General features: G+C 47.3%; 1 protein-coding gene across 1 annotated transcript in view; it reads left to right on the forward strand.

The window, feature by feature from the left end:
* Positions 1–13,407, forward strand: part of EFL1 (elongation factor like GTPase 1) — a 52,708-nt gene that overhangs the window by 31,557 nt on the left and 7,744 nt on the right. The window contains 4 exon segments of the mRNA XM_090263687.1: positions 5,245–5,376; positions 7,182–7,329; positions 11,322–11,784; positions 11,786–12,296. Of these exon segments, the coding sequence (XP_090119813.1) occupies positions 5,245–5,376; positions 7,182–7,329; positions 11,322–11,784; positions 11,786–12,296 (1,254 nt within the window).

The raw sequence follows: 13,407 nt of genomic DNA on the forward strand, positions 1-13,407 counted from the left end.
GCCCCACCCCCCGGTCCCCAAATCGCCTAGGTTTGTAGCACCAGGGATGCAGCCTCTTTACCGTGTGCTGTCGGCTGACTGTTGTGCCTCTTCTCAATATTGTTTTGAGATACACAGCTGGGACCGGTGAGCTGTGCAGTCGGGGCCTGTCCGGCGCTGCATGGCGGAGGGGCTCTTCCGCGGAGCCCGACAGTTTCTGTTCCCGTCTCCGCTGCGCAAGGCCTGCATGTTCACACACCTGGCAACACGTGGTTTCTTCAGACTTTTTACCTGTGCTTGCGGTATAAAATAATATCTTATTGTTTACCTTGTCGTTAATTAGATTAAGATTCTTTTTTTATATGTCTTTTTTATTCCATAGGGCTTCATTTTCTTTCTGTGTCTTCTTGAAACTGCTTATATTCTTTGCTTAAATTCATCTTGGGGTGCCCGTCTTTTTCATTGATATGTACTAGTTCTTTATACGTTGTGCTAAGGCTTTGTTTTCTATAAACATTGGAAATGACTATTTTGTAAACTTTAACTGTGTTTATGGTGTTTTTGTCATATTTTAGAATGTAGTAAGATTCACCCATCTTCAGCCTCATGGTGTGAGCTTTCAGGTTTTATGTTCTGCATTTAAGTCTTGGATCCATGTGAGATTTATTTTTCTTGATGGTGTATGGTAAAGATGAAATTGTGTTATTTTTTCCATTTTATTAACTAATTGTTTCAGTGCTGCTGACTGAATAGTCCCTCCTTTCTACGCCTGTGGCCCTTTTGTGATTTCCATTCTCCTACATTTGTGTCTCTGGGGTCCCCACTTGTTTCCATGGATCTGTTACCAGACAGACCACCGCTGATGGCTTCGCTGCCTGGGCGTTCGGGTTCCGCAGTTGTGTTCCCTTCTCAGGAAAGGCATTATTAACTGGCCCTGGCTGTTCTCTTCCATCTGACCCACAGCCGGCAGAGACAGCTCGTGGTTTGAAGTGCCCTCCTCCACTCTTACTCCGCATTCACGTTTTTCGTAGGCTTTTTTCTTTGATCACTTCAGTCGAGTTCTTTTGTGTACTTGTGATGAAGTTTCATTTCCTCCAGAAGTGACCCTGCTTCCTGTTTTTATTGGGAAATACGGGGCTGAAGAGAAGAGCTGGCCGCGGCAGTCTCGCAGAGCGGCGGAGGCGCCAGGTCAGCCTGCGCTCCGCTCCCCGCCGCAGCTCAGACCGTGGCCGCTCCCACGCCCGCGCCTCCCGCGGTGCCCTCTGCCCGTGTCAGCACCCCTCCCTCCGCATCAGCAAAGACCGTCCCCACATCTGTAAAAAAGCTTATTCTTCCCATACTGCTGCTTCTCATTTACTGTGGTCTCTCTCCTGAGAAAAGGGCCCCAGATCTTGATGTAACTTGCTTAAAAATCATTATGAGCTGTATGAGCTCCATCCATCCCTATGAGAAGAAAAACAATCTGACACAGTGATGTCATTGTTGCAAGACTTTTCCTAGGACCTCCTCTAATCCCAGGAAGCTGAAGGGCAGCAGGTCGAATGGACTTGTTTCGCACCCTGGACAGACCTGATCCGTCCTCTGGAAGCCTTGGCTGAGCAGTACTGGCTTACTTTGGAGATGCCAGCCAAGCAGGCTTGGAGAGGCCCGTTTTATATTTATGGGCCTACTTGCCTGCCTAACTCCACGGCAGGAGTTACAACGTGCGCGGGTTCCCTGATTCCTTTTCAGTGGAGTCAGCGAGAGCAGAATCTGAGTTTCAGTGAAACGTATAGAATTAGGACAGAAAGTGAGGGACGGAGGACGCTGGCTTCTGCAGTATGCAAAGACAGAAGCGCCCAGAGCAGGAGGTGGTCTTCCAAAACCAAGGGTTTTAGCTTCCCACCCCCTGCAAACCGGTACTTAAAAAAAAAAAAAATTATTATGCTCGTGTGAATCCTGGCATCCCTTCCAGAGTACTGTTCAGGCTATCACAAGCCGAGCCTCTGTTGACGGCCATGACGCATAACTTCATTTACTGGGAAGGTTTAAAGGAATCCGTTAACGCAGGCTTTTTAAACAGATTAAAATGGACAGGTTGATGGTTCCTGGGTGTAGTAATGTTAAGTTTGGCTTCAAATAAAATCTTGGCTGTTAGAAGACCTCCTAGCTAGAGGATTCACCTGTTTTTCCCCAGAAGTTCTCGTTTTTATACCTGCCGGAGAGCACACTTGAGGTGTCCACGCTTTCCTGGAGATCGTGACGCTGTTCTGCCCAGACAGCGAGCAGGCTTCTCCCCGGGAAGCGGTGTCAGACTTCAGTGAGGCTTTCTCTGCCTCTGCCTGCCAGTGGGACCTCGTCCTGGGCTGATCCCCCCTGTGCTACAGGGTGTTACTAAGAATAAAGAACAGCGGTCCACGGAAGGCCATCCACCTCTCAGGCCGCACACAGTGTTTTTAGTCTCCTGTTGTAAATGGTGCTCCTTAAAGGGAAGCAGGAGAGAGAGCCTGGAAAACATTTTGGCCTGACCGTGTTTGCAAAATGCTGGGTTTTGGTTAAGAAGTGTTTGAAGGGTGTGGGGTGTGGGGTGTAGGCGCAGCCTGGGCAGGGCCGTGCGGACCCCGTGGAAGAACTCAGCGCTGACTGGGGTGTTGCCCTCCCTGGTGTGAGCGGGGGTTCACCCACCTGCGCATCTGACTATACTTGTGTGGGGAAGAATCAGGACCGGAGAGCACTTGGATCATGGGTCCCCGTCAGACAGAAGTTGCGGGTGTGTGTGTAGAAAGCAAGCTGGAATTCAGGGAATTGTTTTCACTCCATACTCCTGTTTTCTCAGCCTGTTTCTCTCTCAGTTAAGCCGTATGCCTTGTTTTGATAAACATTAAAAAAAACTGCACCCTCTTTATCCTTGAAAGAAATCAAGGCCACGCTCATGATAGATTTTTTTTTTTCTGAACTAACACTTGCATCCCAGAAATTCTGACATGATTCCCCCTTCCCCTCACCCCCTTCCCAGAGGAAAAACATTTTAGCAAATGTACTTTATATGAGGGAAGCATGGGCCATATCTGTAATATGTAAGTTACGGATGCCAGTAGAGGAGGGGAAGATACCAAATGAACAGGCTCCCACTGTTAGAGCAGTGGGATTGTGGGCATACTGTCCTTTTTACAAAAATTTTCATGATAACATGATTTTTAAAACAAAAGTTTCGTTTTAAACTTTGTGTAAATTTCAAGTTGTACACTTAATAATTATCTAATAGTTTGTAGAGAAATTCTCAGAGTGATTTTACATCATTGTATTTTGTTTCACCAAAAAAAAAAATTGTAATGGTCTCTTGCCTAGATTTTAACATTGTATTTTAAGGTAAGTTAAAAATGGCGACATTTAGTTTTTATTATCTTCAGAGCATTGTGCTTTGGATAAATTCCTGCTGTTGACTAGGAATACTGTGGTATTGACTTTCTTCTTTGATTGTTTTTAAGGGAATTATAATCATGTTCACAAATCTAGGCATTTGTAAATAGCAAGAATAGATTTGGTCATTTGAATAGCAAAATGTAAACCAGAAGGGCAAGGAGACCGTGCTGGGAAGCTGCCCACCATCTGCGGCCGGCGGCCCTGCGGTGCAGAGGCGGGACCCGCTTGGTCCGCGCATTGAGACCATGTGCTGTGTCTGCAGGACGGAAGTGCTGCTGGTCAGGGGTCAGCGGCAGGATGGATGGGGTTGGAAAGTTAATATTTACAGGGGGGTTTCCTAAACCCCGGGCCTCAGGGGAGGCGTTCAATCTAGTAGACGTGGTGGAGACTCGTGCAGACCCAGGGCCGTCTCATCGTGGTGCCAGCGGGGGCCGCGGCCAGGCATTGACCTCCATGTGCCGGCCCCAGAGGCTCAGTCATAAATTCAGACTCTGACCAGACCCATGCACTGAAGGCACAGGGACTGAACTCCGTGCCTTGAAAACTTCCCTTTGAACAGGTCCCCCTGCACACGAAAGGTCTAGAAATCGAAAGGTCTAGAAATGGTGTCATGAGCCGAACAGTTAAAGGAGTTCATGGTGTTTAGTGTGAGGCAGAGAAAGGTCACGAGGACTCGGCAGACGCCTTCCAAACCCAAAGGGCAGCTCGTGAAAGTGGAGGTGGCAGGTTTCCTGCGGCCCATCGGGGGCAGCGCCAGGACTGTGTACAGTCGGGGGCGGCCAGGCTGTGGCGTAACGTGGGGATTTCTCACAGTCAGGTGGTGAGAGGTCGGTTCTGGGCGCGCTCGGGCGGCCGGAGGGGGCCTCGCCGCACGGTCGGACTGGAAGGGACCGCACCGCCCTCCGAGCTGGCCCGTTCGTTGGAGGCCTCTGCCTCTGTGTCTCCGCCAGCCGGGGTCCCGCTGCGTGGCTCCTGCTGCCCCCTGTCCCTGTATGTCCGCCTGTCGGCTGCAGGTGGCCGAGCTGCTTCCTTGGCCCGATGGCTTCTGAGCCCAAAATGCAGAAGCGGAACGAAGATTAGCGTCCATGCCCTTCCTCCTCCGCCACCTTTTCCTGAAGCAGGTGCCCTTCTGTGCCGCCCTCAGCCTTCCCCGGAACCCCACAGCACAGAAGTGGCCTGTGTGTGTGTTCCTTAATCCATGTGAAGACTCTGCCTGCCCTTTACTCTGGATGTGAGGCTCAGCTGCCCCTTCGCCTTCCTTTTGGGGGCATTCTCTCCGCTCCCGCCTCCTAGAGACAGAGACGCCCTTTAGTTTGATGAAGATGAGTTTCTGATGGAATAATCTCTTTTGCAGATCTACTTTCTTAGGGGTAAAGGCAACTGAGAAACTTAAAATTCAGGGTTGCTGTGGCATACCAGACCCTGCGCCAGCCAATCTTAGGAGAGTATCAGCCTGCGCCCCCCTCTCCGGCCCCCCTCCCCTCTGCAGGCTCCTGGAATGATGGCTGCATAAGACTCTTAGTATGTTTTAAAAACTAGGAGTTATACTTAGAAATAATTAAATATTTTCAGACACAGGTATCTGGACACGGTCATTTCCGTGGTCAGAGTAGGTGTGTGTTGGCCCAATTTGGTGGGACAGAATTTGTACATTTGGACAACAGCTAGCAGAATTCTGTATTTTTAACAGCAACTAAAGAGTATCCAGGGGTCAGAACCTCACTGCGGGTCTGCCTCACTCCGTGCAACATTTTCTTAGCGCTTTTTCTGTCCAATGTATACTGGGCTGATGCTTTTTTTTTTCTGATGTAAATTTAGAATTTCTCATCTTTTATTGACCTGGCGGATCTTTCCTCCTTGCAGGAATAGGGGGCCTTCAAGACTTCGTGCTGAAATCTGCCACACTGTGTAGCGTGCCCTCCTGCCCGCCGTTCATACCCCTCACCTTTGAAGCCACCCCCATTGTGAGGGTTGCCGTGGAGCCGAAACACCCAAGTAAGCCGACCTTGTGTTTAAAAGCCTGTGCTATTCATGACCCTTTTTAAACGCATGCATTTAAGACTTGATCCCTCACCATTTGGTTCAGCAGTATTCTGTGACTTTTCGTTCAGGTACTAACAGAAGTAACCTTCCCAGCCAGCCGGGAGGCCATGCAGACCTGCGGCTCCACAAAGGGGCTCCGACCTCTGTTTCGGGAACGCGGCCTCTTCAGGGGCCTTTGCTCCCTAAGGAGACTGTGTTCTGCTTGGTGGCAGAGACAGGGTCATCTCAGTGTCCCAGCTGGGGACATCAGAGCGTTGTTTCTGGCTGCAAAATGACTACCAATGGAAATACTTTCAAAATGTTGTCTCCACATTCCACATCTTCTTTGAAAAAGTTTCTTTTGCCTATTGATAAACTGTCACCCTTCCTTACCACGAAGAGATAGATTTACGTGTTTATGCTTTTTTTTCTATTAAGAATTTGTTACATCCTCATACTACTGGCAGCCATGGTTTTTATGAATATTATCAGTGGTCTTTTTGCAGGAATCCCTTTAAGCCACATTTCAAATTCTGTAAAGGTGAAGTTAGTTAATGCTGGACAATGTCTGCAAATCTGCTTAACTAGACGAAGAAGCACCACAGAGTGCCCCAGAGGAGCAGGCGAGGGTGTCTCTGTCAACGCCATGGGCAGCGCAGCTCCACCCTGTCGTCCCTCGGGAGTCCCTGCGACCCGCGTGGGCTCGGGCCTGTGACCCCTCCCAGAGTGTGGCCGGTGCGCAGCTGCCTGGGACCGTGATACAGGTCCCATCGCCTCTCTGTTCCTGTCTCCTCATTGGCACAATGAGAGCAGTAACCCCCTCTGCCTCGCAGTTCAGAGTTCGTGTATGTGATGTGTCTGGCACACCGTCAGCTAGTCTGAGGTGTTATCGTTGGGAAAGCTTTATCTAAAAACTAAATGGAATGGAACACATATGGACGGTCAGCCCTCAGAACACGTGCTGACAACCACTGATTGCAGAAAACTCCTGCGTTGTGTTCGGCAGCCTGAAAACCAGCACTGAGGAGTTGCTGAGTGCTTGTCAGTGTATCTGTGAAACAGGCTGCGTGACAGTGCCCCCCAAGCCGCCGCCTCTGCTAACGTGGTAACGGGGCGTCCCCCAGCCTGCCTTGCGTGGACAGTAGCAGCTGAGTCTGTGCACAGGGATGAAAAAGCAGTTCCACCCGGGGTGCAGGGCGGGATCCCCATCCCCGCCGCCATCCCCAGGGACTGGGGCGAAGGCCGCGGCGCACCGAGAGCGCGAGCAGAGGAGAGAGTGCAGCAGGCGCCGGAGCCCACGGGGCGGCCTCACGCCTGCCGCGCTCCGGCCACGGCCTCGCGGGTCGCTATTGCAGCGAGGGGGCCCTGGCACGGGGCCTTGGATGGATGGCCGTGTCACATGCTGCCTTCGCTTATTTGTTGGTTTTAACGGTACTGTTTGGGGAAGAGCCCCTTTCCATTGCTAGGCCTATAACGTGCACAGTCATGACAAGTTCTAGGTGGATGCGCAGGCGCCATGACGGCGGGGAGGTTTTATGTGCTGAGTATTTGGAGGGGTCTGCGGAGGGGCTTTGGGAGTCTCAGCGGTGAACGTGTGAGCGTCTCCCGGTAGCTCTGTATGGAAAGATGACCAGGAGCTGGTTTTCCTCTCACCACTGTGTTATCTTAAAATAAGAGTTTATTTCAGTGTTCTTTTCCCTTCAGTGGCAAGGGCATTGCCTTTAGATCATATTAGTCCTTCTATTGTGTTTAATCAGCATTTCATTTTGTTCGCTTAGGTGAAATGCCTCAGCTCGTGAGAGGAATGAAGCTGTTGAACCAAGCTGATCCCTGTGTCCAGATTTTAATTCAGGAGACGGGAGAGCATGTCCTGGTCACCGCAGGGGAAGTCCACCTTCAGCGATGCCTGGACGACCTGACAGAAAGGTCAGCTCGTGGTGGAGCCGGAGACCAGAGCTCCAGAGTTGGGGGACGGGTGCTTTGTGTGTCCCATGCCATTGGCACGTACACTGTGGTTTGTGTGGGGAGAAGACATGAAATGCCTGGAAGCATGAATGGTTATTTGTTATTAGATCATAGATTCAATTTTTAATAACTGACAAATACATTCACTTTTATATTTGAGTAATTTTGCATTTTTAGCTTGAGTTAAAATATTTATATGTACACATACGTATTTTACATTTTTTGAAAAGATTTTTTAAATTTATTTTTAGAGAGAGAGGAAGGGAGGGAGAAAGAGAGGGAGAGAAACATCAGTGTGTGCTTGTCTCTTGTGCGCCCCCGACTGGGGACCTGGCCCACAACCCAGGCACGTGCCCTGACTGGGAATCGAACCAGCGACACCCTTTGGTTCACAAGCAGGTGCTCCATCCACTGAGGTCCCCAGCCAGGGCTGTATTTTACTTTTAAGTACACGCACACAGCGTGTCAGGACAACAAAGCCAAACCAGCTTTTGTAAATGTGCGCCGGGGTAAGGACCAGCCGCTTTGCCTATCAATGCCGCCTCTGCGGTGCAAACCTCAGGAAACCGCGCTAATTCTCTGTCATAAGAATTGGTAAGTGCCATAAAGTAGGCAGCCCAGACCACGTTTTGTAACATTTTCCCTCTTACTCCAGAGGCAAGGTATCGTAGCATTTAGGGCAATAGAGCCGAGGAGGAAGCCGCAGCACCTGCACAGCTCTGCTCCCCGAGGCCGGGCCGCGTTCTCATTTCTGGTCCTCGGCGGAAGGTGCTGTTGTGGCGTGACGCGCAGTCAGGGCAGGATCGGAAGGTAGATCTCCCGTCTCTTTCACGTTTGTTACCATTTCTTGGCATTTCTGACAGTTCTGGTGTTGGTTAGATAATATTGCTAATTGGATAAGTCATCATATGTAATGTATTGTGAAGTCATATAACATTCTCAGAGAGTTTTTTAGAAAAACATTTTATTGTTTTTCGGGGGCGGTCTTTGAAGTAATTTATTTTCTCTTCACACTCTTTGCTACCAAATCATATTCCATGTTAAATAACCCTACATTTCTTAAGCTGTTTTTAAAAATAATCTTTTGGTACCTAGAATTATATTTCAAATAATACCCTTGTAAGCCCAAAATGAATTTTAGTTGAATTATTTATTTGTTTCTTTGTTTAGACTTTTTGTCTCATGGTTTTTATCATGGGTACTTTTTAATCTCAGGAAGAAAAAAACCTGTTTTATAGTAAGAGAAATTAGTTTTCTAGAAATATGCCCTTAACATGGCATTATAATATTTTAATAAATACTTCATTATGGAAACCACTCTATTTAAGTTTGTTTTTAGAAAGTATTCATATCTAAACACCTAAAAATAGTTTAGACTGAATGAGGATAACAAAAGCCATGACACATCTGCTTTTCAGAAATATATATATGCTGCTTTAATAAGATACTTTGTAAATTCTGGCGTGTTGAACTGCTTTTCCTGAAAACTGCAGTATCTGAAAGTGGCGACACCTCCCCCTAAAAAAGCAGCTTCCTTTGCACTGCGGCTGCTCCGAAGGAGAAATAGGCTCAAGTTCAAGCTTAGAGTTCCCTCCAGAGCCGGGAGAGGAACCTGAGCCCAGGTAGGGAGGAGTCTCCCTGGCCCACTTACCTGGGCAGTTATCGGGGAAGTTACCTTGACCAGGTATCGCAGAGGACAGTGGCGGGACAACACGGGACGCCGTGGGTGGAGGCTGAGCCTGCTGTGTTCCCGTTGCCGTGGTGACGAGCTCTGCTCTGCTGGGACACCCGGACCTTGGCTCTGAGCACTGTCCAGGTGTGACAGCCGTGCACAGACCACCGCTTCCGTCTGTGGCACAGAGGCGTTTTCATTAATTTCGTCAGCGATTACTCTAGGAGAGCCCTTGGGGACCTCTGACACATGAAGGACTGGTGACTCACAGCCCTCTTGACCTTATAAGGAAAAGAAGACGTCATACACGTATTCACTCTTACAGTTTCAGTAGCTGTGCAACTGGTTTTTTTAGTCTAAATATGCAGACATATTTTTCCTGAAGAATGATAATTTCAAAAATATTTTTTTATTCCTATGATTTCTAATTGCTTTTCTTTTTAAAAATCAAGATGCCAATTTAGCATTTTAAAAAATGGTTACATAGATTACTTGACATTTCTAATATGATATGTCATTTTAACAGATCTAATACAATCAATTTTTATAAACTGTGATTTATTTTTTAATATGCTGTTCAGTTTGATTTTTCAGTCTGTTGTAATAGGTAAGAACATGGATTCCGAGGTCAAGGAAAGAAGCTAGATTTGAATCCTAGCTTCTCTCCTTGCTAACTTTTTGACTTTGGAGAAGCTCTTCTTATCTGGTTTTCTCCTTTACAAAATGAAGATAATACAATAACTATAGAAATAATACATGTAAAATACTTAGCATAAAGTCTCATAAATAGTGATTAGTAAATAAATAGAACATCAATTTTTTTCATCGTTATTTTATCTTGGATTTTATTTCTGACTTTTTAGGTAAGTTTGAACTTATAGTTTTGTCTATGTATGCTGTCTTTTTCAGCTTTGGACATGAAAATAATTTTAAATTAATACATTAGATGAAATTCCATATTTGAAATAAGTTCATCCCTGAAAGCGGACAGACCGGTGAAACCCAAACCTGTCTTGGAAATAATTTTTTTTCACAACATTTGTACTTTGTTCCACACATTATGGTCTATTCAGGTTCTATGTTCTAAAATCAATTTTGGTAACATTATTTTTAGAAAATTATTTACTGAATTTTCCATATAAAATCGGATAAACCACATATCTGCCCCACACCCCCAAAGTGGAGAAAGCAAAAATAGATCTAGAGTCAGATGAAAGCATTTCAGAAACTTTTAGTATTATTTACCTTATTGAATGACATTTCCCAGGGAAAAGTGCTGCATCAAGATCCCAAAATTTCATATATATTTGTACACACACAAATACAGCTACATACATGTATACATGTATTTATCCATGTAACCCATAGCACACACAGACCAGGCCAGGGCTCTAGGATTTCCTGGGAATGAGGTGGACAGAACAGGCGAGAGAAAGGAAGACTGAGTGGTTACATCCTCGCCAGAATCGCTCCACACCAGGGTTCGGAACGCGCCCTCCGTGAGCTCACAGCTCACCTGGAAGGAAACGCAGCAGGAGATCCAACTCCACGGCGCGTGAATGGGGGCTTTCTGAACTGTGCTGTTCAGGACAGTCGCCACTGGCCACACATGGCTGTGTAAATAAAATGTAAAATTCAGCTCCTCAGTCACACTTAGGCACATTTCAAATGCTCTGTAGCTTTGTGCGGCTGTTTAAGTTGAATTAAAATAAAAATAAAAATGTATTTCCACATTGGTACCAGCCACGTTTCAGGGGATCCATGACCACAGTGCAGAGACTGATACAGCAAATCAGAAACTTCTGGAGAAACTCCTGGGCCACGCTCACCTTGCTGTGAGCCTCATTGTCAAAGCCAAGTGCGTAGTCAGGATGTGACTAGATCCTGAACTTTTGTGATTCTTTGTCTGCTTAATGTTATAATTATGGAGCCTTACTTCTCTAGACATTCAAATTGGTAAATAGTATTGTAAAGAATTCATATGTTAAATCTTCTTAAAACATTTATTTTCCATTGAGAACATTCTTACTAAATAGATGGTTTATTTAGTTTGAGAATGAACAAAGCAGTGAAATTCTGCTACATGCCAAGAACCCCCCTCCAGGTATGTTCCATTAGTCTTTTTGATCTGAAATAGAAGCAATTTGTCTTCCATTGTAAAATAATGTTTAGGTTTCTGTGTTTTTTGCATAATCTCCATTGTATAATATTCCTGTGTGGGAGTTTCGATGCTATTTTAGAAATGACCTTCTGCTAACGTTTCTCTTGAATTTGTCTCTAGGTTTGCGAAGATTGAAATCAGTGCATCTGAGCCCATTATTCCGTTCAGAGAAACGATCACAAAGCCCCCCAAAGTGGACATGGTCAATGAAGAAATAGGCAAACAACAGAAAGTGGCGGTCATACACCAAACCAAAGAAGATCAAAGCAGAATCCCCGAGGGCATCCAGGTGGACTCCGAGGGGCTGGTCACCATGACAACTCCTAATAAGCTGGCCACACTCAGCGTGCGGGCCGTGCCCCTTCCAGAGGAAGTCACTCGGCTTCTGGAAGAGAACAGTGATTTGATTCGTTCTATGGAGCAGTTGGCATCGCCTTGGAATGAGGGCGAGGATACTCAGATGGTGAACCAGAAGGCCCAGGAGAAGATCTGGGAATTCAAAGGGAAACTGGAGCAGCACCTGACAGGGAGAAAGTGGAGGAACGTTGTTGACCAGATTTGGTCATTCGGCCCAAGAAAATGCGGGGCCCAACATATTAGTAAATAAAAGGGAAGATTTTCAGAACTCCGTGTGGACAGGCCCGGCTGGCAAAGCTTCCAAAGAAGCCAGCAGGTACCGTGACGCGGGCAACAGCATCGTGAGCGGCTTCCAGCTGGCAGCCCTGGCCGGCCCCATGTGTGAGGAGCCGCTCATGGGCGTCTGTTTTATTCTGGAAAAATGGGACCTGAGTAAGTTTGAGGAACAAAGAGCAAGTGAGAAACAGGATCAGGATCCGGCGAAAAAGGGGCGGGAGGATGGTGTAACCTGCTCCGGGGCAGCTGAGAGCCAGGGGCCCCAGGACGGCCCCTCGGAGCCCTTTGAGAAGGGGACTTCCCAGAAAGGAGAGGCTCCGCTCCCCGACTGCTACGGACCCCTGTCGGGGCAGCTGATCGCCACCATGAAGGAAGCGTGTCGCTACGCCCTGCAGGTGAAACCTCAGCGTCTGATGGCGGCTATGTACACGTGCGACATCATGGCCACCAGCGACGTCCTCGGTAAGGAGGGAAGAGGGAGGCGGTGCGTCAGGCCCTGAGTCACGGGTACCCTCCTGGGTCAGAAAACCTCACCTTCTGATGCCATTGTTTGTACAGAAGCTCCATTATCACCTGATTCACTGAGGCGCTGAGGTCTTTGGAAGTCGGAGGCCTTCAGTATTGAAATCTTGAGGGGGGCTTGATTACTAAGGATCTTTTGTAACAAGTAGACTCTTTTCTGTAATGAACGGTCTGGTAAATGAGGGTTAAACCGCCCATATACGTTACCCTCTAAACCTGTGCAGCATTTTTTTCCCAAGTGAATAACTGTATCAGGCTGGGTAACCAGAGTCATTCTAAAAATGATCAAAGAGGGAGGCGACATTCTTGTACTCCCCACACAAAGGGGCTTCTGTGAACTCTGGGCCCCTTCTGAAGAGGAAAGTTATGTGGGGCTTTATTCAGGGCTAAGCGTTCTATCAAATTCTCCCGGTTCCTGGCCCTCTGGGGAAGACCCTTAGGACCTCCGGAGCCATGGCACCCTGGCACTGAGCGGCTGTTTTGACTTCTGACGGGTAATATTCTGCTGAGACTCATTTTCGTCACCTGTACAGAAGGTGACGATCCGTGGTGATCGTGACCGTGAGGACACAAACACGGGGTCACAGTGTGGTTGTCTTAGCCCCTCGAGGTCATGGGAGAGTAACCCCAGGAAAATAAAAAATATGACCCTTTTTACTTGTAAGATCGACTTTCCTAAAGAGTTGGTCCGATTTCCATTTTAACGCATGAAAATGGTCTTTCATGGGCTTGAGGGGGCGTCCCAAGCGGTCTGTGCTTCTGTCACGTGACCGGCACATCATTCCCTCCCACAGTCTGATCTGTCAACTTCTTTCGGTCTTGCTTTTCGTTGTGTTTGCCCGTAGTTTCATGTTGTCAAAGCACCTCTTTCAGTCGGTGTTAGAATTTTTAATGACAGTTAATGTTGTAGCTCCTCCCTCTGTTGATAGGGATGATGCTTACACTGTTAGAACATACGCATATGCCTTACTGTATTAGAAACATTTTTGATAAGTGTCACTGTCTACTTTTTAAAATCTTTTCTTATTCCACCATTAGGGTTCTTTTTACA

The sequence above is a fragment of the Furipterus horrens genome, unplaced genomic scaffold, assembly GCF_987537825.1.
Source record: "Furipterus horrens unplaced genomic scaffold, mFurHor1.1.pri manual_scaffold_16, whole genome shotgun sequence".
Taxonomy (NCBI): domain Eukaryota; kingdom Metazoa; phylum Chordata; class Mammalia; order Chiroptera; family Furipteridae; genus Furipterus; species Furipterus horrens.